Source organism: Alternaria arborescens, assembly GCF_004154835.1.
Source record: "Alternaria arborescens strain FERA 675 chromosome Unknown contig_11, whole genome shotgun sequence".
NCBI classification, from domain to species: domain Eukaryota; kingdom Fungi; phylum Ascomycota; class Dothideomycetes; order Pleosporales; family Pleosporaceae; genus Alternaria; species Alternaria arborescens.
The window spans coordinates 141945-168894 of NW_021167866.1; the positions used below are offsets into that span (position 1 = coordinate 141945).

A 26950-nucleotide genomic window follows, 5' to 3' on the forward strand; every position below is an offset into this window, starting at 1 on the left:
CCATGTTGCATGAGACGAAGCTCGTTGCGTTTGTCAGAGCGATGTTGTTGATGAGGTGCGCAAGGACTCCTAGAAGTCGCGTCAGTAGCGCGTCGATGATGTCACCAGTGGCGTCGTGTTTCCCCCTGTAATCTTCCTAATTTTGGACACCTCGCGCAGGAATCTGATACATACTTTGTCAATTGCTGTTTCACTAACATAGATCCCATGGCCGGGTTTCGTCTTCGCGATCCTGCTATTACTTCCCTTCATTCTGTTGGAAGCCTGCACCATATTCCGTCGTAGCATTCAACCTTTCCAGAATGTACTGTCCGGCCCTGACCGGTTTCCATCGATTTTCCTCACCCTCTTTTAGGCATGTTGGCAACGTCTCAATTACTGTATCATAGTTGCAACTGAAGAAAAAAGGCACAGAATACCTCGCCTCCATGCTCCTGTTCACGACACGATGCACCGTACTCTTATAGAGCCCATTTGTCCAGCGCATCAGAAAGTCAGCGACGTTTACAATTAGGGCACCAGGAACCCGCGAAGCAATATGCCATTGACCGGAAGGCTTCAAAACTTCGAGACCTGGAGTCTCGGAAGTGAGGAGCAACGTGAAGCACTCGTAATCTGAATGAGCACCGAGCCCAATCTGCTCCTCTTGTGTTGGTACAGGGTTATTTGTAAGAGACTTTCTAGGAGGTGGGTAGTAGAGGAGTCGCGCGATGCCACCAGGGTGTGTGGTCATAGAGTCAAAGTAGTCTTCAGGGAGATCGAGCGAGAGTGCAAACAGCCGGAACAAATGACGGGCGAGACTAAGTACCTAAGAATTACTAATTAGCATGCCCGCGTGGCGCTTTGATGAGTTGAGGATGCAAAAAGACTTACAGCGCCATAGTAATCTTTGACGCCCTGCAGAGGTGAGGATACGAAGTTAGTAGACGTCTCATATGCATTTCGTTCAGGTACAACTTACCTGGTAGAACCCAGGCAAATCCTGCTCGTTCGGCCACAAGTTAGCCTTCTCTGTCGACCCGTCCAGATTTTTGTATTTTCCATCGCCACCAGTAGGATCGAGCGCCGCCTCATACGCGAAGTTGAACACCTCTTTCTCTTCTTTGTCACCCGCGATCGACGTGTATTCACTTGGCTCCCACCCCAGGCCGAACTTGTTGTTCTTCAGATGTAGCTCTTCCTTCTTACTCTGTGGGAGCTCATGCACAAAGCGTTCGGCTTGGCGCAAGATTCCATTACAGGCTGCTTCGGGGATCTGGTGATTTGTGATGTAGAAGAACCCAACGGTTTCACACGTTTGTCGAATTTGGGCAGCGACTGCTTTACGGCTTTCAAGAGAGACAGAAAATGAGGGAGTCAGATCAATGATGGGTATCTCAAAGTTCTCATCGGTGACATGATCCTTGGCCGAAAGTCTCGATTGAAGATACGCGGCGGCGCCGTTCCGGGCTTCATCGTATGTTGTACTGTCTGGTACGCTTGCCATGATCAATTCGGCCGACCTGCTGACTTCTCAAGTCCAAGGCGACACCGGAGGGTGGAATGGTAAGGCGTAGGGCGCAGGCCTGATAAGGATAGCTGAAGGTGGGGTACCGGCGATGAACCGGATCTAAGGCTCCACCAGCACGTCCATCAGATAGCTACCCCTCGTCACTCGTGTAACACAATCTTCTCAAGTTACAGATTCCAGTCATGTCTGATATTCACAATACTACGCTTTTTACCAACGGTCGATTCTTGAACAGCGGCGCGGTGCAACCGGAAGCACGGTTTCACACAACGTTGGCCATTCAAAATGGCAAGGTCAGCTTTGTTGGCAGTTCTGACGATCCAGTCGTTCAATCATACCACGATGCTGGTGCGAAAGTGACCGATCTTGGTGGGAAGCATGTGCTTCCTGGATTCATCGATGCGCACATGCAAGTGATTTCCTACAGACTATTTGCGAGACAAGTGCTAACTTCGCACACCGACTTCTAGGCACTTTTTGATGCTGGGTCAGTCACTGCACAAAGTTGATCTAGATCATGCGAAGGATCTGGAGGAGATTCGATCGCGCATTTTACAATATGCAAAAGAGAACCCAGAAAAACCGCGCATACTGTGTAAAGGCTGGATGCATTCCATGACTAACGGGGAAGCCAAGGCGAGCATGCTGGACGATCTTGACGTTGGGGGAAGACCCATATACATAGATTCCAAGGACATCCATTCGTGTTGGTGTAACAGCGCAGCGTTAAAAGAGATGGGTGTTCAGGATATGGAGGTGCCGGCTGGTGGAACGATCGAAAGAGATGCCGACGGGAATGCTTCGGGTCTTTTGAGCGAAGCTTGCGTGCTTTTGATCGTCTGGCCATATCTAGCAAAGGTCACGCCACTAGATGAAAAAATGTCGGCTTTGAGAACTGCAATCAAAGCATACCATGCGGTTGGCTGTACTGGATGTATCGATATGGCGATGGATGAAAATGCCTGGGACGCTATTCTTGCTTTACGATCTGCCGAAGGTTTACCACTGCGAGTCGCTGCCCATTGGTGCATCATGCCAGGCGATGGAGAAGAGCATCGATTGCAGCAAGTTGAGCGTGCTATTAAGCTGAGTCAAGAGTTCAATAACAAGACGAGCCCCGATTTAAGGATCGTTGGTATCAAGGTCATCTGCGATGGAGGTAAGTTGTGACGAAATAAATGTGAGTGATATACTGACTCCGTATCAGTTATTGATGCCTGTACTGCAGCGTTAGCAGAACCTTATACGTCTAATGGTCATTTCGAGGGTCCCATCTGGACACCTGAAATGCTCGATCCCGTAGTCAAAAAAGCAATCGAGGGTGGATTGCAATGCGCATTACATGCAATTGGTGACCAAGCCGTTCACAACGCTGTCAACGTCCTTGAGAAGTATGGCAACCATGGCCAAAGGCACCGCATCGAGCATCTCGAACTCACCGCGCCGGAAGATGCAAAGCGACTTGGCCAGCTGGGCATTACAGCGAGCATACAGCCAGTACACTCCGATCCAGCCATTCTTCGTGCGTGGCCGAAACTTCTTGGCCCCGAACGAGTGAAGCGAGCATTCGCATATTCCGACTTCGCAGAACACGGCGCACCGCTCGCTATCGGCTCAGATACACCTACAGCACCCTATGCACCTTTGCCAAACTTGTACGTTGCAACCACCCGTAAATCGGCGAGACAACCGCACGTGGGCGACGCGCCTGTTAATGAGAACTTCAAGCTTGAGTTGACCCAAGCAGTAGCTGCTGCAACAGAGGGCGCAGCTTATTCTTCTTTCGCTGAGGGTCGTGTAGGAAGTCTGGAAGTTGGAAAGATGGCGGATTTCTGTGTGGTGGAAATGGAGTGGGAAGGGGAAGAATTACTCAAAGCCAAGATATTGGGAACGTGGTTCGAAGGAAACCAGGTGTATAGTGCTTAGTTATTACTATCGCTAGGGCAGAAAGCTTACTGTAAAATCACGAGAAACGTTGATGTGACAACATACATAGCGCCAGCCAAGTGGATCGCTTTCAGACGTCATAGTGACCGAGCATATGTCAAACACTGGCCAACCCTGGTTACTGCAATGTTTACACCAAGACAGTGATTACTACCGAACAGACTCTTGTTAGCAGGTTGTCGCGACAGCGCAATTCGAATACACAGGATCAATTTCACCGGCCCTGCGAATGTTCGAGCAAGCTTCACAAATCGCCACACAGGGGCGACCGCTATGCGTAGCTTACAGCGATCACGGCCGCAACGATGCGCATGCAATGGCATTTCAATTTGGGATACGAAGCAACATTCCTCTCATCCAACACTGACGGTCACATACCGTCTACGTGTCAGCGTTAGGTCTGAAACTCCAGGTGCAGCCCCGCAACTTCGCATGTTTCATCACCTCGACTCGACCTACCCAGACAACGTCTCAAACCGAAGTGCGGAATGCGCCTCCGCGTCTCTGCCATAACGATTTACTCGCAAAAGACGGCTTAATCTCCGTCACACGCAGGCGCGTTGTTGCACGGCATTCCCGTCCGTCTTAGCAGCTCTTGTCGAGGCTTAGACATGCACCTGGACAACATCGCGTGGTGAGGCATGATGCTCAGGTGTTTCGAAATCCGATGAATGTCATCATGGGTCGTATTTAGATATATTGATCGATTGTCGCGTCCTGTCGTTCGCAGATCCGTTCACATATCTTGCACGCTACATCTACATTAGCAATCATCTCATAACCACCCTGATTATCACATCTTGTATAGAGATCGCATCCCAGATACATTCGTACCCCCGAATCAGTCAAGAAGATGTTGACAAACCGTCGCTCGACCATGATGGTCCCTCCCAACCGCATGCCCAGCTGGCACCCCCACTCGAAAGGCACTATGCCTCAACAGCCTTTATCTTCACCTCTTGCGATCGATACCGAAGCGCCCTCGAGTCGTACGCCTGCCGTTCTGACATCCACGACAAATGACCTACCAGGTCATCGAGTCATCCGCGTTCTCGGTGCTGTCCATGGAACCACAAGCGCGACGCGCAAAGATACAAAATCCTTCATCAAGAACATCGCAAGCACTTTCAGCAGTAATTGGGGGGAGGCAAAGAGCGTAACGAGTATTGTATATCAAGCGCGTGACCAAGCAATTGATAGACTCGTGAAAGAGGCGATAAGCAAAGGTGCAAATGCAATTATCGGATTGGACATCAGAGAGAGCGAGATACTAGGATGCGTTGTGGTCAGCGTTAGCGGAACGGCCGCTTGGGTTGAGAAAGAGAGTCAGGTCAAAAGGGATAGTGCGCAAGAGTCTGACCCTTTTCGATGACAATGTATACAAGGCGGAAGGCTTTGGGTGGCAGTAAGGTTAGAGAAGAGGAACTTTGAGCAGGTAATGGAACGATGCCGCACTGGATTGCGACATCAAAGTTTTGATTTTCTTCAAGAGCGCGGTATTTGGGACCAGGTATTTAATTTCGGCTTGGGGTTTCACCAAGTCGACCAAATCTTTTGTGTTTCGCGGGACTATTTCGTGACCGTGAGGCACAGAGGCTGCCGTCAATGTTGGTCTGGCAGTAATGGAACACTTCCTCACAAAGCGACTCTTCCGGAGCGGAAATTAATCACCCGAGCCACTGAAGCACTAACTTGCCCCACATCAGATTAGTTAACCGTCTTGCCTTGGAAGCTAACATCAAGCTCCGCGCGTTGGCTGTCGTGAGCATCTTTCGAGGGCGAACACAAACACGCGTTTTCTGGGCGCCAAATCCTCCCATATCTTACCGCTCGGAGGCTGGCAGGCGCTAGTACTGGAGTAGCAGTTTAGCCGCGTATGAGGCCGATGCGACATTTGACGGCGAAAGCACCGAGCCGCGATGAAGCGGAGACCCCAGCGTCCCCCAGGTTCTTTCCGCTGCCTCGGTAAGTGGAGACATTTTATGGCACCAGTCAAACTCCACAAGACGGACGGTAGTCGAAGATGGGGCCAATGCTACCCAAGTATCTTAGGTGTTGCGACTGAATATCAGCAACAAGTTTCGCACACCCGTGGGTTAAAGTACTGCACATCGTCCGGCGTTCCATGAGCCAAGAAGTCGGACCTCGCATCACGTCACTCGAGAGGGGTCGCTGCATCCGCCGACATGGATGCATGGATCGTCAGGAACTAACCCTCGACTTCTTCCAATTCTTCCGCTCGTTAACGCCAAAATCCTCCAATGACGGGTGGCGCACCTCAAGCTCTCTTGTCTACCCGCCATTGAACCGGGAAATGTCATGACGACTGTACCGGAACCAGGTGTGGATATTACACGATTCTCCCTGTCGCCAAGATCTGGCGTGGCTGGTACGCCCGTGATTCTGGGGAACGGTTAGTGAACCGGGTGACGGGTGAAAGTATAAGGATGGCAGAAAGGTCGTTTTTGAGATGACCAGCAATTCATTGTCTTTTGATCGCAAAGATGGTGTTTCTCAAGGGAATTGCAGCTGCAGCCTGCGCTACTTCTGCGCTTGCTGCTGATATCATCGTTCAGTCGTCAGGTATGTCTCTGTGTGAACTGTATGTAAGACATGTACTGATCCAAAATTAGGTGGCAACTTGACTGGCAAATTCGGGCACTCCTATGGTTATGGTTTCCTCCACGAGGTATTTCATCATGATTTGCAACTACATATTGTGTACTCACTGTTGCTTAGGATATCAACAACTCCGGCGATGGTGGAATCTACGCCGAGCTGATCCAAAACCGTGCTTTCCAGTACAGCCAAAACTACAGCGTCTCGACTGACCACTATTTCTCGGTCAACGATGCTGCGCTCAGTATTCAGATGTTGGATGAACCACTCTCCAAGCAACTGCCAGCATCCATGCGTGTTTCTGCAGGCAATGGCACCTCCAACACCAGCAAGATTGGTTTCAAGAATGAGGGTTACTGGGGTATGGACGTTCGTGTGCAGACCTACACCGGATCTTTCTGGGTCAAGGGCGCATACGATGGCGTCTTCACCGCATCGCTCGAATCAAACTTGACAAGCGATGTGTTTGGATCTGTTGAAGTGCCCTCCAAGTCCGTTGCAGATGACTGGACCGAGCATACTTTCGAGCTCGTTCCCGAAAAGGATGCGCCCAACTCTAACAACACCTTTTCTATCACCTTTGACGGTGCTGCAGCCAGCGCACTCGACTTCAACCTTATCTCCCTCTTCCCACCTACTTACAAGAACCGCAAGAATGGTCTCCGTGTCGACATTGCTGAGGCTCTTGCGGACATGAACCCCACCTTCCTCCGCTTCCCTGGCGGTAACATGCTTGAGGGTCTCCGCAACGACTCGTACTGGGACTGGAAGGATTCTCTTGGTCCTCTGAGATATCGTCCTGGTTTTCAGGGTGTATGGGGATACCAGCAGACTCACGGCCTTGGTCTTATGGAATACCTTGAGTGGGCTGAGGACATGGGTCTCGAGATCGTGCTCGGCGTCTGGGCTGGGTAAGTTCTGGCTGCACGTAACGCATATGAGACATACACTGACTTCGTACCTTCAACTCTATAGTCTTGATCTGGACGGTGGTATCACTCCCCAAGAGGACCTTCAACCCTTCATTGAGGATGCTCTAAACGAGATTGAGTTTGTTCGCGGTCCCGTCAACTCCACTTGGGGTGCTCGCCGTGCTGAACTTGGACATCCCGAGCCTTTTGAGCTAAACTATGTCGAAGTCGGTAACGAGGATTGGCTTGCTGGATATCCCGGTGGCTGGGAATCTTACCGGGCATACCGCTTCCCGCTCTTCTACAATGCTATCAGCAAGGCCTACCCTGATATCCAGGTCATCTCTTCAGCCGCCTCCAGCGATCCTGCTGGCGAGCCGCCCATCCACGGCCCCAACAACGTCAATGGACAGGTGTTGCCTCTTGATGCAATTGGTGACTACCACCCATACCGTGAGCCTGATGAGCTTGTCTACGAGTTCAACCGCTTCGACAACGACGCCGGCCACATTGTCGGCGAAGTTGCAGCCACTCACGTCAACGGCGGTATCCGCTGGGAAGGCGACCTGTACCCTTACCCATGGTGGCAAGGTGCTGTCGGTGAAGCCGTATCCCTGATCGGTTACGAGCGCAACTCTGATCGCATCCCTGGTACCTTCTACGCACCCGTTCTGAAGAACAACAACCGCTTCCAGTGGCCCATCACACTCATTCAGTTTGATGCTGACCCGAAGCGCACCACAAAAGCCGTTACCTGGTACTGCTGGAGTCTCTTCGCCCACCACCCGATCTCCCACACACTCCCCACGCACTCGAACTCTTCTTATGGGCCGCTCTACTGGGGTGCTGGATACGACGAGAAGCGCGACGGTGCTATGGTATGGAAGGGCGCAGTCTACAACACCACCAACCACGCGGACGTACCTGTAAGTGTCCAGTTCCAGGGCGTTGCTCCGGGAACTATGGCCAACCTCACCTACCTCACCAACTCTGTCGGCGACCCATACATGTACAACGACCCCTTCACCGGAGTCAACATCGTAAACACTACCAACATGATGATCACTGCTGGAAGTGATGGTGCATTCCGCTTCACTCTGCCCGAACTCAGTGTCGCAGTGTTGGACACCGAGGTTTCTGGTGGAAACAGCACTGGGCACTACCGAAGACGGTTGTAGAGGTCTATTCAGAAATTAGTCATACTACGATTTTATGAATGAAGCAGCTTCTAATGATATGATCATAGAATCCACACGTGAAGTACTTTGCCCAGAGTGAAGCTGTCAATATGGAAGTTGAGTTAAAATCAAACTTTCCTTAGGTATTATCCTGGCGCCGCAGATTGATCATGAACTATTCTACATAGCTATAGACTGGCCAGTTGAACTGTGTTTGCACGTCAAGTCAAACACAGCACTGAGCAGATGGTATCCTGTGCGAAAGCATAGTGATTTGCTCTCTTCTCTTTCGATGAGCTTCACGCAATTCTCCAAACTGCGAGATATAGTTGGGCGATCCGGCAGCAGGATGTCGGTTGGTGGAGACATGGAGAGCAGGTGTACACAAGTCGTTAGTGCAGCCGCAAAAAAGTCCAACATATAGGGTTGTGCGACCAATCCTAAATCTGAGCCTTGCTCTGATGACGATGACGACAGACTTTGGTGATGCTTCATCATTGCAAGGTTGCAGTCGAGAGACGACCAATACGAGACAGGATATATGACAGCAGCGTTATGAGCTAGCGCGTAGTGTCCGTGGAGGACCGACAGTGCGCGACGGAAGAAGACATCGAGCGTTAAACGCAGGTGTTCGTTGCCAGGCAAATCTGAAGTTTGGCGCATCAGCTGTCGTAACTCAAGGTCGTATTGAATTGCCTCTTCGTAAGTAATCTGGTCGATCTGTGAGTTGATTCGAGCCAGAAAGTGGCAGATGATTGAAAACGATTGAGGTACAACGGAGTCGAAGCAATCTTCCAACATGGATGGGTCGCATGATTCTGTACTGATCAGAAGAGCATCTTGCGGCAATAGCGATTGCTGGCCAGTGATTAGGGACATCTGTATATCCAGATATACAACCACTACCCACAAGTGTCGCCGGAGTTTTCTTTCGTGGGCGATCACCGGCTCCAGGTATCCTGGCATCCAGTCTTTGTGTAGTACCATCGTCATGGACAAGCGGACGACGAGACCCATAACGTTCCAACTGGTATCTAGAGCCCAGCACGTTGCATAAGCTACCGACTTCGCTAAAACCATCAAACATAGAGTGGAAATGTGCATGACGGTCGGACGAAACATGTATGATGTTTTCGCCAAACAAGCCTCGCTGGCGTAAAAGTATTCCGAGGAAGCTACTTCATCGCGAGCCAAAGCATAGGATCCGAGGCCCAGTACTACGAAGTACTGTGCAAGCCAGCTAGGATCTACTTGGGTATCGTGGCCACTCTCCATTTTCGATATGAATGAAGATGGGTCTAGGATTGGTAAACAGGGATTGTACACCCGGAAGTATGCCTCGACGTAGAGAGTAGCATTTGATGCTGAGCTTTGTAAAAGCTTTTGTACTCTGTCGAGTGAAGCGTACGACTGAGACTCCGGACTACCTAACGGAAAGCTACCAGCCAACGCAAAGTCGCTTGAACAATCTCCCGCAATGTGCTCCCGCATAGCCATGACGAAAGGCGGCGCCTGCAGCCCAGGTAGTGCCTCCAACTAAAGACCGTCAGCACATATGCATTACGAGCCCTCCTCCGGCTTGCATATACTCTCAGTGCCATGCTCCAAAAAGGTTTATGCGGGTGGTTCAGATAGTGACAGGCTCAGCAGCAGCCTTGGCAGCATTGTGGCAGACAACATAGGGGAGACGCACCCGATCTAAGAGGGCTCTAAAACGACCCGAACCTCGCCTTCGTAGAAACCAGGTAGCGACAACAAACTCGGGGTCCTCAATTGCGAAGATAGATGACGGCAACGTCGAATTCTCGGACCTGTTTAATCTATGCGTATATATGCATGTCGTTTCGTATCCAGATCGTGTGCATCTGCTACACGGAGCTCTCCGATCGCACTTGATCTTGAGCCGATGGCATCTTGTGCAGGAAAAACAGGCTCGGGAGCGTCTTTTAATAACCGAGTGGGGTGAAGAAGCTTTGGATGCGGTATCGGAAACTCCTTCCGAGCGGCTGGAAGACTCAAGTGGTGACGTTTCTGAGGTCTGTCCTTCGTAGATGCATTCGGCCTTGGCTTTGTGGCAGCGCGAGCAAGGTCGAAGTTTGTCGCATTGTCGTTTGGCTGAACGGCAGCGGGTACAGGTCTGCACATCCCGAGCACGCATCACAGTGGTCTTTGTCGGTTCTAAGCAAAGAAATGCGGCCGCAACATCTTTATGGTTTGAAAGTGGAGAGGAGAGGATGCGGGTGACGCCGGCGATGTCGGTTTTAGCTCCACTATGGGTCCGCATACTAACACTATCTGAGACTAGATAGTCCGCATGGGGCGCCAGCCTCCTAGTTGTGGGCGTGCCTGACACAAAGGCGTACTGCACTGCAAGGCACAGCAGCGGCTGGACATGTTCTGTTCATACTGGAGATCTGGTTTTTTAATTTGCCGATAGGCGACTGTCGGCTATATGAAAGAAAACATAGAGAAAACGATAACATGGTAAACGTATAAGACCGTCAGCTACTCGTAAGTGTCTTCTTTCAACCTACTCATCATCTCTTCCTTTGTCGCTTTTTGGCATCCATTCCATTTTCGTCAACATGTCCGTCTCTCAAAATGACACAAAAATGAACAACTCCATCGATATAGAGCCTTCTGGATCGTATTCAAGACAGGCTATTACCCGAGCTTACCAAGAGCTACTTGCGAATCAAGCCTCTCAGCCGGACAAAATATTCATCGGTGGCCACGAGCTCAAGCATCTTGATCCCAACTTTGTATCCCTGAATGAAGATGTACAAGAACATCCTCGTGTAAGTAGAATTACACTTACGCCGGTCCTAGAGCTGACATTATGTCCCAGTCATGGCCGACCGCTAAGAAAATTCGGGCAACCGCTATTGTCGGAGGCTGCTGTTTCCTCTCCCCATTCGCAAGCACCATATTCGCACCATCCATTCATCTGGTTATGAAAGACCTGAGTATCACGGACAGTACTGTCGGCGCCCTACAAGTCTCCATCTTTCTCTTTGCATTGGCTCTTGGCCCGCTCTTCATCGCTCCACTTAGTGAGAAGTATGGTAGAGCGGTTATCATACACTTAGGCAACATTATCTTCGTTGCATTCTCCCTCGGAGGAGGCTTCTCAAGAACCGCTGCACAATTCTCGGTGTGCCGTTTATTCGCTGGATTCGGAGGCAGTGCGGCCATTGCTGTTGTTGGTGGAGTCGTTACGGATCTCTGGGATCTTGCTGCCCGTCCGAAAGCATCTGGACTCGTGATGCTCGGCCCGTAAGTTTATGCTTGTACATTTTCAGCAGTCTTGCTTACCAGGAACAGTGTTCTAGGCCCCGTCTTGGGTCCTGTATGTGGCGGCTGGATGTCGGAGCGAGTCTCATGGCGCTGGACTCTTTGGATACCTGCAATCGCCAGCGCCTTACTCTCAATGGCTGGGCTTTTTCTCCTCCCAGAGTCCTTTGGACCAAGAATTCTGCAGAAGAAACTGCGAAGAGAACGCAGTACCAATCCTAGCGCCGAACTATATACCGTACTGGATCTTCAGCACCGTCCGACTGACCCCACAGCGCTTGCCAATGCGTTCATTAGACCTTTGGCATACCTTGTGCTTGATCCTGCGCTACTGCTTGCATCGCTATTCTACTCCGTGATTTTTGGCGTTGTATACCTCATTATCGTTACGTACGCAGATGTGTTTGGTTCCGGATACGGACACTCTGTCGGAATCGTTGGTACAGACTTCCTCGCTGCTGGTATCGGTATGCTTCTTGGTACATTCGCCACTATCCGTGCTATGGAAGCTATCTTCAAGCGAGACACCGCATCTGGACAAATGAAGTACAGACCTGAGTCGAGACTCATCAGCTGCCTTGTTGGAGGAACATTATTGGTCGGTGGGCTGTTCATGTATGGGTTTACCGCCACACGAACCCACTTCATGATTCCACTTGTGGCTATCATGCTTATGATGGCCGGAGGCATGAACATCCAACTCGCCCTACAACTGTACGCCATCGATGCCTTCAAGTTTCCCGCTTCTGCCGTCGCTGCCATTTCGTTCCTTCGCTGCATGTTCGCTGGTGCATTTCCGTTATTCGGAGAGAAACTCTTCGCCAAACTTGGCCTAGACTGGGGTGTGGGGTTGCTGGGATTTCTAGTCCTAGGCGTGGGATTGCCGCTGGTACTACTGGTATTTGCAAACATCTGTTCTTTTTAATTGGAAATCAACTGACCTCATCATGCAGCTATACATCTATGGCGTCAAACTTCGCACGAAAGGTGCTGAGCGCATGGAACGTTTCGAAGGATCGAAAGCAACCATGAGTTAACGTATTCTGGGGTAATCTGTCCGAACGCCTTCCTACGATAGACACCCATCAGTGTTTGAGTTGCACTGCAACTCCAGGTGCGAGCAATCCTGTAACCTGCTCAATCAAATCTAGCCAGATTTGACTCAGGTGGACCTAAATAGCTGTTCTTGACCCCGCCTCTGGTATCCAGAACAAGCTTCTCCAAGTAGACCTCAGGACTGTTAACGCTCCAACGAAGCGTGTGAGCCCCTTCCTTTGCTTCACCAAGACTAACTTTCTTTGTCCACACCTGATTCATTACGTTGTCCGTCCATTCGGGTGGCACATCGCCCGCGTCCTTCGGGTCACCTAACACACGTGTGAAGTTTTGAGGAGCGTCATCAAGAGAAAGTGAAAACTCCATGAGAAGGTTGGGATCTGTATCTAAGCCAGCGTTGATGTAGATAGTGGCGTTGATAGCAGGAGTGTCCTTGAAGAGGTAGATATCATATTCAACATATGCGGATTTCGAGTCGAGAAGAGAAGCCCGAGCAGCGTGGAAAGGCCGCAGAGCCACGGAGCCGGATTCAGTGCGCGTGCCAAGGTATGGAACGTGGACAAATGCTACTGTTTCACTCGCCGTTCTGTTATTCGGGGAGGAGGAAGATTGCTGGAAGTGTGGGCTTTCAATCGATATGTAACCAGCTGTCTCTGGGAAGCCGCGGAAATTAGTGGGTACTTTCCGATTTTGTACCGGGATACGTATGATGTCGTAGTATGGATAAAATGACGGTGTTGACGTTATGCCAACTTCCACTGTATCGTTGTATCCCTCCGGCACCTGTGTCCAGTCAATGGTGACTTCGAGGCGTTGCTCTTCGGCCGTCACGTTAAGTCGGCCCGAACTTGGTGCAATTGACAGCCAATCCACTGGAATATCGCCAAGCTGCCAGTCGATTGGGACGCGGTAGTCACCTCGCATGAATAGATCTATAGTCCGCCTGGGAGGTCCATAAGGACTCATTTCTGGGACCTGGGCTGGAGATTTGGTGAAGGGCATCGAAGGATCGATAGACTCAGCCCATCGACCCTGGTCGAGAGGGCTGTTAGAGCCCTCAGCGTAGATGCCAAGATTACCGACAGAGAACTGCATGTTTTGGCGCAACTGAACAAAGGAAAGATTTGAGAGTATGTCGCGAGATGGGTTCATCCAGTTCTTTGCCTTTCCGGTATCGAACGTTTCGAGCTTGGCCTGAGACATGATGTTTCGCCATTTGCCGTCGAGGAGGGCGTCAAAATCCTCTACCAGATCATAGTCATAGTCAAAGTCAGCAAGAACCTGGTGGGCAAGTGCATTTGCTGAGTTCCTCCGTTCCATGGCATGTCGATAGTTGAGTCCTGTGCTGTGAAGACGAAGAAGTACGAAGTCAGTGTATGTCTCCTATGCATATGGTATAGCCAAAACTTACCCGATGTTTACTGCGTAGTATGTAGCACCCGATACTACGGGATAGAATACTAACTCATAGTATGCGGCTTTGTAATCCTCCGGTATCTGTTCAAACAATGTCTTGGTTTGATTGGCGAGCAGGTTCCATCTTGCTAATATCCTTTCCGCTTCATGGTAGTTTAATACCGAGTATGTGTCTGGCTGAACCATCTCAAAGCGGCGCATCCCGATGAGGTAGTTGAATTCCATCAGTAGAGCCGCAACATCATCCGCATGTTCGCTACCGAATTCCCGCTCGGAGTAGAGGCGTAGATATTCTGGTATCATATCAAAGTCAAATTTCGAGACGTCCCAAGCCAAGTCCATGGCGAACCCAAAGGGTTGCTCTAAAGGCTTGATATCGCCAATATTGAGAACCCAGACGCGGTTCGCATCTCGCCAGTAAGCTTGCAAAAGTTCTTTCAAAACTTTCGGCTAGGCTTGTAAGTCATAGATCTCCTTCAAAAGATGCACTTACTAACCAAGCTGTTGGTGTTCGACCACTTGTACGACCGCGGTCTGCCGAAGTACTCGAAGTGGAAGTAAATACCAGCGCCGCCTTCTCTGGCAGTCTCATTACCAGTGGGTAGCCGCAGAATCTGGCCATGGTTGTCATCGGGCATGATGATGGTGACCTGGGTATAGGGATACGAAGTCAGCATAAATCTTAGGTGCATTCTATATCGAGAAGTTACTTGCGTCAGCGGGCGGACTTAGTCCAGCGGCGTAGTAGGTCGCGACTTCCTTGTAGATTGTCCATGCCTCTACACCGTATTAGCATGTCACACACCTGTTTCCCCAACAACTTTACTTACGGTTTACTTTCTGGTCACCCAGAACTTCTTTGAAAATCTGACGCTCAACTTCAAACACTTCTCGAAGAATCTCCAAAGCATCATCCCCAACAATGGCAGAATCACTTGGACCTCTCATGCCCAGTGTCACATAGCTCTCGTTGTTTCCCATCCTACGGATCCCCTCTTCCATAAAGCGCGTTACGTTTTCCTTGTTCAGTCTCCAATCCCAGGGCCCAGTCTCAGTCGCGTTCCACTCATTAGTCGCTCTTTGCATTGGCTCGTGATGGCTAGTAGAGACTACGATACCGTAGTCATCTGCAAGCTGCTGATTTCCTGGGTCATCGGTGAAGAAGATGTGGCCTGGGGCTGGTGTTGATGATCCCCACATGGCAGGCCACAAGTAGTTGGCTTTTAGTCGAAGAAGTAGATCGAAAACGTGTGAGTAAAACTCCGTGTCTAGAGGATGGTAGGAGGAGTTGTGTTGCGCAGCCCACCAAGTGACCAGCGCTGGAGCTTCGTCATTAATGAAGAGCCCTCTGTATTTGACTGATGGTGGGCCATGAACAGTGGCTTTTGGCAACGCGAAAATGGCGGCGTGTTTCTTCGTGGGAACATCCGCCCACCAGTGGTATCTGATGCAGCTCGTTAATTGACGTCTAGATACACAATACGTGCATACCTACGGAGACTGACCACTCTGTTCGGCGAGCGTGTGTATACCAAAGATAGTACCGCGTTTATCACTACCTACGATGACCAACGCTCGTTCAACTCCAGCTATTGGGTTGGCGATGACAGCAGTTTTAAACACTTCCCATCTCCCCTCAACGTCTGAGATGTCGAGACCTTTTTCGGCAGAAATTTGGCGAATGAGCTTCGACCCCACAGAGCCGACAATGACTCCAGTTGCTGAAGCTGGTACTGTGGAGTTGGTGGTGGCATTATTGATTGCGGGTCGGGTTCCAGTAATCTGATCGAAGTCTTCCACTAAGCTTTTGAGCGCAATGTGAATACCTAAAAAGTCATCCGCATCGGCTATGAGTGTGGCACCAGCAATGTCCAAGGTTTGACCTTCAGGCTCGAAGCCCACGAACTTTTCCTCAAGCAGTGCATGCACTGTGAATTTCGAAAAGGCACAAACGGCCACAAAGAGATTTAGCATCTGCATTTCTGGAAGACAGGAACTAGGGGCAAGTACCTAACTGGCCTACGAAGGGGTCTGATCTGAAGATTATAACGTTACCATCGGTGTAATGAAGACTAGGTGGGGAAGTACCCAGGACTGGAAATGCTCCCTGCGGAGAAAGCCTACAACCGCATACGGATTTCCAGCTTTGCTATACGAGCGTCGCCAACCCTTGGCCCCGTGGCGGATGGACCTGCTCATCTTTGAAATGCATGCTAAGGAAGCCGTAGTGATCATCTGAGGTCGCTAAGCCCAGAGTGGAACTCAGCATGTCGGTCGAAGCTACGGGCTCGGGTTAAAGTCATCCGCGTTCAACACGTACTGCAACGAGCGGAGATCATGGAGGCTGCATCTGAGCAAGACATTGTCCCGACGTGGGTTGCGAACATGTGGACGTACGACACCGCGTGTCTAGCGTGTCTTCCCCGCATCATGCTCGATGGAAGGCTACGGCGCGAGTCCGGTGCTGACAGTATCCTGAGTGAGCATCGTTTGTACAAAATTGATACTTATCCCGGTTGATTGTAGTTTGAGGACATTTCTCCATCACAGTTCTAGAGCTGTTCATTGCAGCTGGGTCGGAATCGCGCTTGTGGGTGGTGACGTCACGCGTCTTAGCGCTGATTTTATTCCAGAAGCGCTGTTTCACGGACAACTCATGCTTCAACAACGGTGCCTTCACAGTATCACCGAGCATGCCGCCGAGATTTTTCTATTTTGACTAACTTTGTCTCTTGTTCGGCCTCCATATATGAGGTCCTCACCACCATCAAATGTACCTTAGCACAATCACTGCTTATATACAATTCACATCACGGTACTCTCGCAAGTCCTATCTAGAAGCCGTCCTTCATATACGTTGCGTAATTTACAGCAGTAGCTAACAAAGCGTCCATGAATACAAACAGTACCCTATCCATGGTACTTCGTACTGTTGCCCGACCTAGGCCTAGAGAAGCAGCTCGGTCCGCTGCACTTCAAATCGAAGAAATCCATCACAGTGTCGCTATCTGTCGGGATGTCGTGTGTAACACTACCAGCTTCGTACGCCTCGAATTTGTCGCCATACCGAAACCTTGTCCAGCCTTGGAAAGGAACGTTCTCTGTAATTTCGGTCGGTTTCTGGCTCACATCGAATACACTCGTCCATTGCTTGATCTGCTCGCGGAAGTTTTGTGGATAAAGCGTCGTGTCTGCTGTGCCATGAAGAGTCTGGAACTTAGGACGGAAGCCGCGATACGAAGGGTATGCGTTGCGCACGAGAGCTGCCCATTGGGGCCCAGTCTTAATGATCTGGCCAGTGGCACACGCGTCACTCCAGACATCGAAGCCGTCGCCGGCAAAGCATCCGAATGGTACACCCGCCCATGCGCTCCCTGCAGCAAAGACATCTGGGTAGCTTCCGATGAGCACATTTGTCATCATTGCGCCTGAACTGCAGATGTGAAGATGCGAAGTCAGTGTATGTCTCACATACATTTTGTACGGGCGCAACAAACCTCGTGCCGGTAACAAAAACGCGGTCTTTGTCTGCATGATACTTTTCCAAGGTCCACCGCACCATGGATACGATGCCGAGCGCGTCGCCTCCGCCATTGTGAGTGAGCGATTGCTGGCTACTGACATCCCAGCATTGGTCCGTGTTCAATGTTGAAGCGTTAGGATAGATCGAGATGAAGCCGTACTCGTCGCCGAGAGAAGCCCAAGGTCTATAGTCAAAGACCTTAGAGGTAAGATATCAAGTCAGTGTATGTCGAAGACGCGTTTGAACGATCGCAACGTACCTGCTGTGCCGTGCCGTGACACCAATGTGGGGATACCTATTGGATTTAGCCTTTAGACGCTGAATAGAAAAAATGTGGTGATACCAAAATCGGTGGATTGGGCGGAAGGTTTGCCGGCACGTAGATGAACATCGAAACGTTTCGCGGATTCGGGCCGAAGTCACTGATTTATTAGTATCGAAGACATCCTATTCCTGATGACATCTTACATGATTTCCGTGAGTTTTGAGGTGAGCTGCGCAGATGCGACCGCTGCGCAAAGTACCTGCAGGATGGCAATTGAGGCAAACATCATGTCGACTGAGATGAATCTTGATCGTCTCAGACTTCACTTTACAGTGCCATGGCGGCTTCTTATAGCCTTACTCGAGCAAGGTTCTACGGGAGCACCTAGCACAGCGATCTACCCTGTAGCTAGCCCAGTTTCCAGATGGTGGTAGACTAGGTTGCATGTCACGCTTGCGCGTACATCCGAGTATGCTCGACGCATCAGTCGTCCGGCTATACCTATTTTGACACGGAGGGGAGCACACATTAATATCTTGCAATGTTTCTCCGCAGTTATTCGCCGCTAGCCCCGCTCGCCTAAGTTGAGCACTGGAGTAAGTACCGAAACAAGCACGAATCTGAAGGTGATAATTCTGCAGGTTGTAGCGTTAGATGGTTTAGCTCGCGCAAAAAGCATTGCCAACAGTATATCAACGATCGTACGCACGGCCCGAATCTACACCAGGTTCACGATCTATTGCGACTACCGTGCGTGTCAATGTTGTGTAGACATTGTGTAGAGATATCCTGAAAGAGATACAGGCTCCCAAAACTTTTAGGAAATCAGACCATGTTGTTGCTATACAATAAACTCGAAAGAGTAGGGGCCCAAAACGCATCGTCTCGATTGAAGTATATTTGAGGAAATGTTCCTGATCCTGAAGAGAGTTATACACATAATCCCATGAGACTTCTCACGCTCATTCTGTAAGACCAAGTAAGAATGCCTCCACTAACACAGCACGATGTCTTCGAGATGATCCAGGACAAAGCCAAGCGTAAGAAAGACGAAGGTACAATACTGACCAAGGCCGACATTATTGAACATCTGAAGGAGTTATACAGTCGGTATCTGAGAGATCGGTTATACTTTTATGCTCAAGACCAAGATGGTCTACCAATTTGCAGAGTACCTACATACCTAGCTGATAACAAGACCTACTACTCCGTTGCTTGGGAAAACGTTTTTCGTGTCGAAGACTGGCAAAGCCAACCCAGGCCGACAGACTTCATAGGCAATGTCTGGCCGCCAAAGGTGATTGAAGATCTCATTGGGAATGTCGAAGAGACTGAGTACGCAGTTATGAAATGTTACGTATGTAAAGAAGTAGGAAAAGCCTTCTGCACATGTGGATGCAAGTCTTGGAGAGATTACTGGCTCGCCTGTCTATTGTTACGGAGAGCCGGTGCCCGCGGCTACGGCATTTTTGCACGCGAAGCGATTCAAGGCTCAACCATCGTAGGAGAGTATACAGGCCGTATCAAACCAGTCAAACCCAACGAGGAAGATGGAGAGGATGCTTACTGTGTACCGATCTCGATTGGACGACGTAAGATCAAACAAAAATCACAACCCACGGCTATACTTAGTGCTCTTCATACCGGGTCAATATCAAGATTTATCAATCACTCGTGTAACTCAAATGCGCGGTTGCAGGAGTTTCAATGCGGTTTGGAATGGAACGCCGCGTAATCTACGTGGTGACAACACGCGACATTGACATCGACCAAGAGCTAACGATAGACTATGGTCCAGAGTGGCTTGTTGGCGACTGCCTTTGTGGCAGTATTGGCTGCAAAAACCCACCAAAGAGTCCTAAGCTACTCGATACGCCCGTAAAAGTTCTTAGTGACGATCAGGCCACAGATGAGGATGAGGAAGACTCCTATTCGGATGCCTGGGATACGAGCTACAGGTCTTCTGACCCTGAATACGAAGAAGACTCGGATTGCGAGAAGCATCGAAAGAGAAAGGGAAGAACTCACTAAGATTGGTTCGATGACTGATGTAATCTATTTCTTCATATAGGTACTGATCTGTAAGGAGATCATCTGATACTTTTAATCATACTACCACCCTGCCATTCCTCCATTGACCATGAATGTACCAAGAACTTCCCCTCCAATCAAAGCCTCAGCTCCAACCAGACCAGTTGGAACATCTTGCAAGACAGTGAGACCATGGCAAAGCGTATAGTCGTCTAACACTGCTGTTGCCTTCCCAACAGCTATACTGGTCTCATGCATCTTCGGTGCTAGCGTATCGTGTTGCACAAACGGTGCTGCAAGACGCACTGCTAGGTCACTGCAAGACTTCGAATCGGTTATGGCAATCGTGACATTGATCGACGAACCTTCCAGCGCTGTCAAACTGGGTATGAAAAAGGCTTGACTAGTGATCGGGAAAGTCGATTCTGATATGCCCGGTCCATACACCAAGAACGATGTTGCATCACGAATGGTAGGTCCAGATAGCGAGAACGGAAAGTACGACGTGGTTCCGTATATACTGTTGCTTCGACCGAACACGGAGCTTCCAGTCTCGGCTTCTGGCTCAATCTCTGTCTCGTGTTGGTTGATGCGGATATTCAACGATGATGGCGGAGAAGCACCCGCTGGTGTGAGAATTCTGATCTTTCCGCTGAGCATCAATTTTCCGTCTTCTTTGAAGTCGTATGTCACATTGATTGGCTTGACAAGGATTGCCGTAACTGGCTCACCTAGCTGGACACCAGCAGGTACTGTATTGATGGCTCGACTCATAAGTTCGACACACGTATCCAGAAAACCCGTGCCTTGGGCGAACAGCGCATGCATGGTGGCGTTCTTGTCGCTTTCGTACAACCGCAGATCGGAGTTCATAGTGTCGTTGTATGAGGTGACCAATGGTCCTCCTTTATTCCCTGTTCCATTTAGATATTCGCCGAGGACATTGGGATCAAACACGCCACGTGTAGTGTCGAAATTGCTACCGCCATTCGTGTTCTCGGGTGTAACGAAACTCTCATCTACGACTTCAGGGAAACCACCCTACAGGGGTCAGCAATTGAAAGCTAGTCCAAGCGCTTTGTGTATACGTACATGGTGAACAGATCCTAAAGCGTGTCCACAAGCTGTAAGACCGATAGCATCTACCTTGTCGAATCCAGCGCGCTCGAAGAACAGCAAAGTTTCTTCAAGATCAGTCTCTGGTGCGGGTACTCCAGTAGTACGTCCAGCCTCTGTCGCATCGGTGCGTCCAGCGCGGTAAGGCATCTGCGCACCTCCACACAAGTTATTAGACATGACGGTGGCGAGCGCGATAAGATCCGCCACTATCAACACATCAGCACTATTAGTTACTCACGATCGGTTCCGAACTTACTAGAAACTCCATCGTGAACGAATGGCCTCCAAAATGCAAAACTGTCGTTGAAAGCACTCCCTTTGTTTTCCACTCTTGCCGTTTCGAACCCGATGCTAGCATCGATACCACCCGTGCCTGCGCTCACATTCGCAGTGACAAAGTCATGAAACATGACGCGCATCCATTGTGCCGACGTCGTGCGACCGCTTGTCAGCGCCATAGTCCCAGTCTGCGAGACATAGCGTGTGCAAGGGGTTATTGCGGAAGAGAAATTCGATGCGTATGCTCCCCAGTTGTCGACGAGGACGTGTTCGATGAAGGAGAGAGCCGACGTAGGGTGATAAAGAGCAGCTTGCGTAAGTGGAAGCGCGTACAAAAGGGAGAGGATATTAAGTGGGAGCATTATGGCTACTACCGCGAAGTATGTGCTAAAACTAGGAAAGAGACCGACGTTGGGTGCGCAGAGGAGGGGTCATGTTATATCCGCTTGTACTCCTGGGTCATATTGGGAATATTTCCTATTCGGTATTCTGTGTTACACTGCAGCTATCGGATGTTCTAGTCTTCAAAGTAGCGTCTAATGTGCGGCCACAACTGGGACTTGATCGGCGGAAACAGCCCATTGGCTGCATCGTGCAAAAACGACCTGATGTGAAAGATTCGTCGTGATTAGATAAGCCACATTGAGCTGACGTTCGCATACCACCTGCCGTTCAGGTAGCTTGAAGCTCAACCTTTGCTAGGCTGCTTATAGCTTGGCGGGGTTGATCGCTACTCACACTCTTCCCACAGCCCACGCGCTACCTAACTTCAACCACCTAGTGACAACAAGCGCCGCGACACCCGCACCCATAACGGCTGCCGCACAGAACCATACTCCTTTGAAGTTGTCTACTGCACCGTTGCCTTCTCCTTTGATAGCGCCAGTAGCGGGATTACCAAACAACCCACCGAAAGCAGCGACGAGGTACGCAAGACCGAGTCGAACGCCAATTTCAGCCTTGTTAGGCGACAGATCAGTAATGGTAGGTCCAGGAATGATGATGACGCCGCCAGAAAGGAAGCCATATACGATACTGATGGCAATGAGACCGTTGATTTCATGGGCGAGAGGAAGCATGCAGAGGGTGATGATGCATGCGATGGCAAGAGGAAGTAGGGTGTTGACACCACCGTACCTGTTGAGAATATTAGCAGACGGCTACTACGAGGATAAGGTGATGGAAACGTACCGGTCAGCAATGAAGTTGGGCACAAAACGTCCAAAGATGTTGGCAGCGTTCATGATCGAAAGCAAGTTGAACGCCATGTCCTTGGACACACCCAATTTGATGGCATACTCCTGGATGAAGAAGAATGGTACAAAGGATGATGCAACAAACAGCGTAAATGCAATGACGAACACCGTGTATGGCACATCTTTGAAGTGATGAAAGCCGAAGCTAGAGCCCTTGGATCCATACTGGAGTTGCAATCGCATCACAAAAAAAGCGACAAGATTCGTGATGAGAATGATGAGCGCGAAGATGCGGACGGCCCATGCAAAACCCACGCTGAGGAAAAGCGAGCGTAAAGAAATTGTAAAGACGATACCAGCCACACTGGCACCAGTCGACGCAAGACCAGTAGCCAGCATACGTTTCTTCTCGAAGAACATGGCTAGCACAGCGACGGGGACTATCGCCATCAGCCCGCTTCCAATGCCCATAAGCACTCCTTGGGCGAAGAAGATGGCCCAGTAGCTCTTGAAGAAAGAAGTCAGGATCAGTCCAAGCACTTCTAGCGCCGTGCCGACTGCGATAACACTTTTGAGGTATCCTCGATCGAGCAGTACACCTCCAGGCAAGCAACCGATGGTGGTGAAGAACAGCTGGATCGATCCGATCCATGCAATGCGCGCCGCATCTTGCCCTGGAAGTAAAGAATCAACGTAATAAGTTTGGAAGACACCAAACGTATTTGGCAAACCCCTTCGTCCCGTTAGCGTCTGTGTTACGGCGTATGGAAGACTTCGAGGGAACTCACCAGCTATTCGCAAACAGAATGAATCCACCCAAAACCTGCATCCACGCTACTTTTCCATGATCGATAGGGTAGTCCTCATTAGCCTGCGCGCTCGCTGTGATTTCGTGAGCGAGTAGCTGTTCCGTTCTCTCCCGCTGCACCTCATGATAAGAAAGCAAAGGCTCTCTTTCTTCGGCCATTTTTTTCAGGATTTCCGCGCGGGGATTTCCGGGGTCTGTGGGTAGCAATACCCGTTTGTTGGGGGCAGCGACTTGTTTTTCTCAGGGACACTGGTTGATGGGCGCTAGTGGGTAGTTGCCGCGGCCGATCGTCATCTTTAGTCATGAATATGCAGGTACGGGTCCGAGCGGTGAAAGCGTTCGCACATGAGAAGTAAAACCATAGATTTAATCTTTATTCACAAATCCGCCAATTAAGGTACCATCATTAGTGTACTAGGTAAGTCTCCAGGTGCAAGCTATATATACAAGAATTAAGTCATGACATGAATCATGGAATGCTCGCCCACCCTAGTCAGACTACAACGACGCCCTCGCCTGTCCAACAGATAGCTTCGCCTCAGGTTCCTGATGAGCTCCAAGTATGAGGTGATTCAAAGTGTCGACGATGTTGTCAACGGGGGAATCTACCAACCACCCGGCACTCTGCAAACCATGCTCAAACCTTTCCATATCGGCTTGGGTAAGGCTGAGCATAACCTCATACGGCTCTCCTTCTTGCCCTTCTTTGTCTTCTTCCCTGGGCAGAACCACGATGCCACCCTCGCTTACCCAAGCCGCCCTCCGGATTGCAGTTGCGTTAGGCGTACTAGTTCCAGGAATGTACCATTCACGGTCGGCGCCCATCCTCTGCCAGCTAGTGATGTACAGATCCGGACCTTTGGGGAATTTCAGAAGAGATTGCTGGGCTTCGGTGGGGTTAGTAAGAACGCTGTTAATTTGCGTAATCGCCCACGCCGCATCAACAGCATGCAGAGCATCTGTGATCTTGACTGCAAGGTCCTCAAAGCAAAAGCTCTGCTGATCTGCGGGAACAGTCATTGCCGGAAAAAAGCTGTCTGGAGCATGGGGGGCTTCCTCTCGCAGCGACGTTACGCAGTCAGGTACCCCATTCTCAAGATCGAGGGTAGGTAGAGCAGACAGTACGAGGTTTCCGAGGTAATCTGGCGATGAAAAGGGAGGTGGAAGATATTTCCTGAGATCTACAACGACAGCGAGTGTTGACTGCTTGTTGCCTGAAGCAGCGAGCGATGTCGATCGAGCATGTACAATATTTCCCCAGATAATCGCTGACAGTGCGGTAAAGATAGAGATCTTTCTGCCGGTCTTGGTCGATAGCTGGCTGCGGAGCTTTTGAAGAGCTGTCGATGAGAAGCGGAACATGTTCGTGATGACTTTTTGTAGTCCTTCATCCGGTCCCTTGCGCAGCTCGTAACGCTTGGCAAGTAGCGGGTTCCCTGACTTATCTGCAAAGTTGTCTGCTACACCGGCTTCTTGCACCAGCGTTGCGAGTGCGCTTCGAGCTGATGACGGGTCTGGAATGTCGTTCCACTGTTTAATAATCGCCTGCAGTGGTTGGAGCTGATCTTTGTAGCTGGGTGCTCGGTAAAATCTAGGAACCCTAAGCAATGGTTTGCTCGCTTGAGGATGCAAGGCTCGTACTGCGTCACTCCATATTTTCTGGATCCTTGCGTTTCCCGTCCCGTCAAGAACAGCGTGATAGAACCAGGCGCTCAGCACCAAGCCTCCAGGAATGAATGTAGCCTGGGTCGCGAAAACTGGAACTGGACCTTTTTGCAATGAAGTCATCCTCTCGGCGTATGGGTCGTTGCCTAATCCAGCGTGGTGTTTCAACTCGTTTGGGCAAAACATGGTAGCGGGTAACTCGCCGGGTGTGAACGCGTCTTCGGCAAGAGCATCGTAGTCGTGTTGTGCGTCATCGTAGCTAACCGTGAAGACGCGACGGGCTTCCGCTTCGAGATCGATGGGGTCGGGGTAGCGTACTCGAAGAAGTTCCGTAGAGGGGTCGGGAATGTCTACCGTGCCGGCAAGATAGGGAAATCGTCGCAAGACTTCCTTGAAGCCCGTGTGTAGCGCTTCTTTGGCTGCGTGCGCGTAAGTGATGTCTGGGAACGGAAAGATGATGTAATAGCGTCCGTATACGCGTATGTGAGGTTGTTGGTCGAGGTGAGATAGCTCTAGCTCTTTCGTGGTGTCGACTGGCATTTTGGAGAAAGAGGCCTAGAGAAGTTTACGAAAGTAGGTGATTTCCGTTTCTGGTCCTTTTCTGTCGCAAAGGCCTTCAAGGTGTGCTGTAAAGGTACGTCGACAGTTGAGTTGTAGTTGGTTGAAGTGCGAGAATCTCCAAGAGGGTTCCAAGAGAATCTTCCAGCTAGTATAAATACTTCGCGGTTCTGTGTAGTTACACCTTGACGAGGTAGCGCAGGCGAATGCATCGCTTTGTGCTGTGCAGTCACACTTTGACGTGATAGTACAGGTGAAGGCATCTTGGTTGATCGTAGTTGCAGACGGGTGCTGCTGTGATTGATATGCAACAAAAGACAAGCAAAAAGCACATTGCTTTAATCTCCGAGCTATGACATGGTTCTGAACATGCGCTGGCGATCCCATCACACGGAGTGCTTGATGGGGCTGAAGCTATTGGGCACGGGCTGCAAACCGTCTGCGGATTGCGTGGTATGACAATCAGCGGTCTAAGCAGATTAGGTTCATGCCAGACGTCGCTCGAGTCCGATCATGGTCTTCTGGTCAACCTGTCCGCCCAACACGCCAGCCTTCTGCAGGATACCAACGGTCTTGTTGACCACCTCCTTGTCTACGCCCTTGACATCTTTGGCAAAGCGAACAGTCTTCAGCCATTCTCTCGCGTCCTCTTCTGAGTAATCGAGCTTGGTGCTGATGTACTGCACAGCCTCTTCCTGATTCTCTTCAAAGTGTCTAACGCCCTTGTTGACCTTGTCCATGACGTCGTCGAGCTCCCCAGTAAGCACTGGTTTGCTTGCGTTGGGCGACGAACTCCAGTTCTTTGGGTTCAATAGATGGTTTGCAGCGACGATCTTCCAGGAAGACCACGGCGTGTAGATCTCACCAATGCGCTTGATCTCGCCGTTATCGTAGTAGCGCTTCGATGTAAAGTGCTCCCACATGAAGAAGTCTGCTGTGCCGTCATTGACTCCATCGCGGAGGTTTGCGAACGTGTTCAATGGCTCGACTGGGAATGGCGGGCTGTCCGACGTCGTGTCCAGCCACCCTTGCTGGTCAGCCAGCACGAAGCTCATGACGTAGCTTCCGCTTCCAATTCTTGACACGCCGACCTTCTTGCCCTTCAGGTCCTGGATCCCGTTGAGCTCGTTTCTACGGGCACCTGTCGATATGGCCCAGCACAGTGGAGTCTCAACATAGGTACCCACTACGCTGAAGCCAGCGTCCTCCTTAGCTGCCTGTGCTTTTCCCAGTGCCGCTATCCAGCCTTCGGTAAGGCCAACACCAATGTCGATCTCGTTGGACTGCAGAGCGGTGACCATGTGGCCTGTACCGCTGGGGTAAGGGATGAGCTTCGCATCGAGGCCATAGTGTTTCTTCGCGAACTCGAGTGGGGTGGAGAAGTGTTCTGTTGCCGTTAGCCGGATGTGTAGAGTGAGTGATGACGCGCTTACCCGGTACGAATCCGATGCGTAACGGCGCCATGGCTGCACTGTGGGTTGAGAAGCTTCGGACTGGTCGCGGTGCTGATGAAAGGCGTGCAAGTCGCAGTGTGCGCAGCATTGCTGAGTATGTTTCACAGTACGAGAAGCGGAC

At 50.4% G+C, this 26950-nt stretch overlaps 13 protein-coding genes across 13 annotated transcripts; 5 read left to right on the top strand and 8 right to left on the bottom strand.

Annotated features, from left to right (window-relative positions):
- Positions 1 to 238: 238 nt before the first annotated feature.
- Positions 239 to 1486, bottom strand: AA0111_g5479 (hypothetical protein; the record flags this gene model as incomplete). Its single annotated transcript, XM_028651595.1, has 3 exons — positions 239 to 808; positions 874 to 897; positions 962 to 1486. 3 exons carry the CDS (start codon positions 1484 to 1486, stop codon positions 239 to 241), a joined length of 1119 nt encoding a protein of 372 aa, XP_028506648.1.
- Positions 1487 to 1795: 309 nt separating this feature from the next.
- On the top strand, positions 1796 to 3436 carry AA0111_g5480 (hypothetical protein; the record flags this gene model as incomplete). Its single annotated transcript, XM_028651597.1, has 3 exons — positions 1796 to 1803; positions 1981 to 2669; positions 2718 to 3436. 3 exons carry the CDS (start codon positions 1796 to 1798, stop codon positions 3434 to 3436), a joined length of 1416 nt encoding a protein of 471 aa, XP_028506786.1.
- Positions 3437 to 4334: 898 nt separating this feature from the next.
- On the top strand, positions 4335 to 4829 carry AA0111_g5481 (hypothetical protein; the record flags this gene model as incomplete). Its single annotated transcript, XM_028651598.1, has 1 exon — positions 4335 to 4829. The coding sequence occupies one exon, from the start codon at positions 4335 to 4337 to the stop codon at positions 4827 to 4829; it is 495 nt and encodes a 164-aa protein (XP_028506785.1).
- Positions 4830 to 5961: 1132 nt separating this feature from the next.
- Positions 5962 to 8165, top strand: AA0111_g5482 (Alpha-L-arabinofuranosidase A; the record flags this gene model as incomplete). Its single annotated transcript, XM_028651599.1, has 4 exons — positions 5962 to 6040; positions 6091 to 6146; positions 6197 to 6987; positions 7052 to 8165. The coding sequence occupies 4 exons, from the start codon at positions 5962 to 5964 to the stop codon at positions 8163 to 8165; spliced, it is 2040 nt and encodes a 679-aa protein (XP_028506788.1).
- Positions 8166 to 10750: 2585 nt separating this feature from the next.
- AA0111_g5483 (hypothetical protein) lies at positions 10751 to 12496 on the top strand (the record flags this gene model as incomplete). The annotated part of the gene is made up of 4 exons (XM_028651600.1): positions 10751 to 10963; positions 11014 to 11441; positions 11490 to 12357; positions 12413 to 12496. 4 exons carry the CDS (start codon positions 10751 to 10753, stop codon positions 12494 to 12496), a joined length of 1593 nt encoding a protein of 530 aa, XP_028506787.1.
- A 100-nt stretch (positions 12497 to 12596) lies between these two features.
- Positions 12597 to 14569, bottom strand: AA0111_g5484 (hypothetical protein; the record flags this gene model as incomplete). Its single annotated transcript, XM_028651601.1, has 3 exons — positions 12597 to 13860; positions 13927 to 14381; positions 14429 to 14569. The coding sequence occupies 3 exons, from the start codon at positions 14567 to 14569 to the stop codon at positions 12597 to 12599; spliced, it is 1860 nt and encodes a 619-aa protein (XP_028506790.1).
- Positions 14570 to 14624: 55 nt separating this feature from the next.
- AA0111_g5485 (hypothetical protein) lies at positions 14625 to 15911 on the bottom strand (the record flags this gene model as incomplete). Its single annotated transcript, XM_028651602.1, has 3 exons — positions 14625 to 14710; positions 14762 to 15375; positions 15427 to 15911. The coding sequence occupies 3 exons, from the start codon at positions 15909 to 15911 to the stop codon at positions 14625 to 14627; spliced, it is 1185 nt and encodes a 394-aa protein (XP_028506789.1).
- Positions 15912 to 16841: 930 nt separating this feature from the next.
- Positions 16842 to 18008, bottom strand: AA0111_g5486 (hypothetical protein; the record flags this gene model as incomplete). Its single annotated transcript, XM_028651603.1, has 5 exons — positions 16842 to 17364; positions 17429 to 17652; positions 17714 to 17749; positions 17798 to 17876; positions 17923 to 18008. 5 exons carry the CDS (start codon positions 18006 to 18008, stop codon positions 16842 to 16844), a joined length of 948 nt encoding a protein of 315 aa, XP_028506792.1.
- A 696-nt stretch (positions 18009 to 18704) lies between these two features.
- Positions 18705 to 19750, top strand: AA0111_g5487 (hypothetical protein; the record flags this gene model as incomplete). The annotated part of the gene is made up of 2 exons (XM_028651604.1): positions 18705 to 19311; positions 19419 to 19750. The coding sequence occupies 2 exons, from the start codon at positions 18705 to 18707 to the stop codon at positions 19748 to 19750; spliced, it is 939 nt and encodes a 312-aa protein (XP_028506791.1).
- Positions 19751 to 19831: 81 nt separating this feature from the next.
- Positions 19832 to 21510, bottom strand: AA0111_g5488 (hypothetical protein; the record flags this gene model as incomplete). The annotated part of the gene is made up of 3 exons (XM_028651605.1): positions 19832 to 20791; positions 20843 to 21075; positions 21126 to 21510. 3 exons carry the CDS (start codon positions 21508 to 21510, stop codon positions 19832 to 19834), a joined length of 1578 nt encoding a protein of 525 aa, XP_028506784.1.
- A 372-nt stretch (positions 21511 to 21882) lies between these two features.
- AA0111_g5489 (hypothetical protein) lies at positions 21883 to 23311 on the bottom strand (the record flags this gene model as incomplete). Its single annotated transcript, XM_028651606.1, has 3 exons — positions 21883 to 22285; positions 22340 to 23077; positions 23133 to 23311. The coding sequence occupies 3 exons, from the start codon at positions 23309 to 23311 to the stop codon at positions 21883 to 21885; spliced, it is 1320 nt and encodes a 439-aa protein (XP_028506783.1).
- Positions 23312 to 23650: 339 nt separating this feature from the next.
- Positions 23651 to 25357, bottom strand: AA0111_g5490 (hypothetical protein; the record flags this gene model as incomplete). Its single annotated transcript, XM_028651608.1, has 1 exon — positions 23651 to 25357. One exon carries the CDS (start codon positions 25355 to 25357, stop codon positions 23651 to 23653), a length of 1707 nt encoding a protein of 568 aa, XP_028506962.1.
- Positions 25358 to 25860: 503 nt separating this feature from the next.
- On the bottom strand, positions 25861 to 26839 carry AA0111_g5491 (hypothetical protein; the record flags this gene model as incomplete). Its single annotated transcript, XM_028651609.1, has 2 exons — positions 25861 to 26762; positions 26809 to 26839. The coding sequence occupies 2 exons, from the start codon at positions 26837 to 26839 to the stop codon at positions 25861 to 25863; spliced, it is 933 nt and encodes a 310-aa protein (XP_028506963.1).
- Between the last annotated feature and the right edge of the window lie 111 nt (positions 26840 to 26950).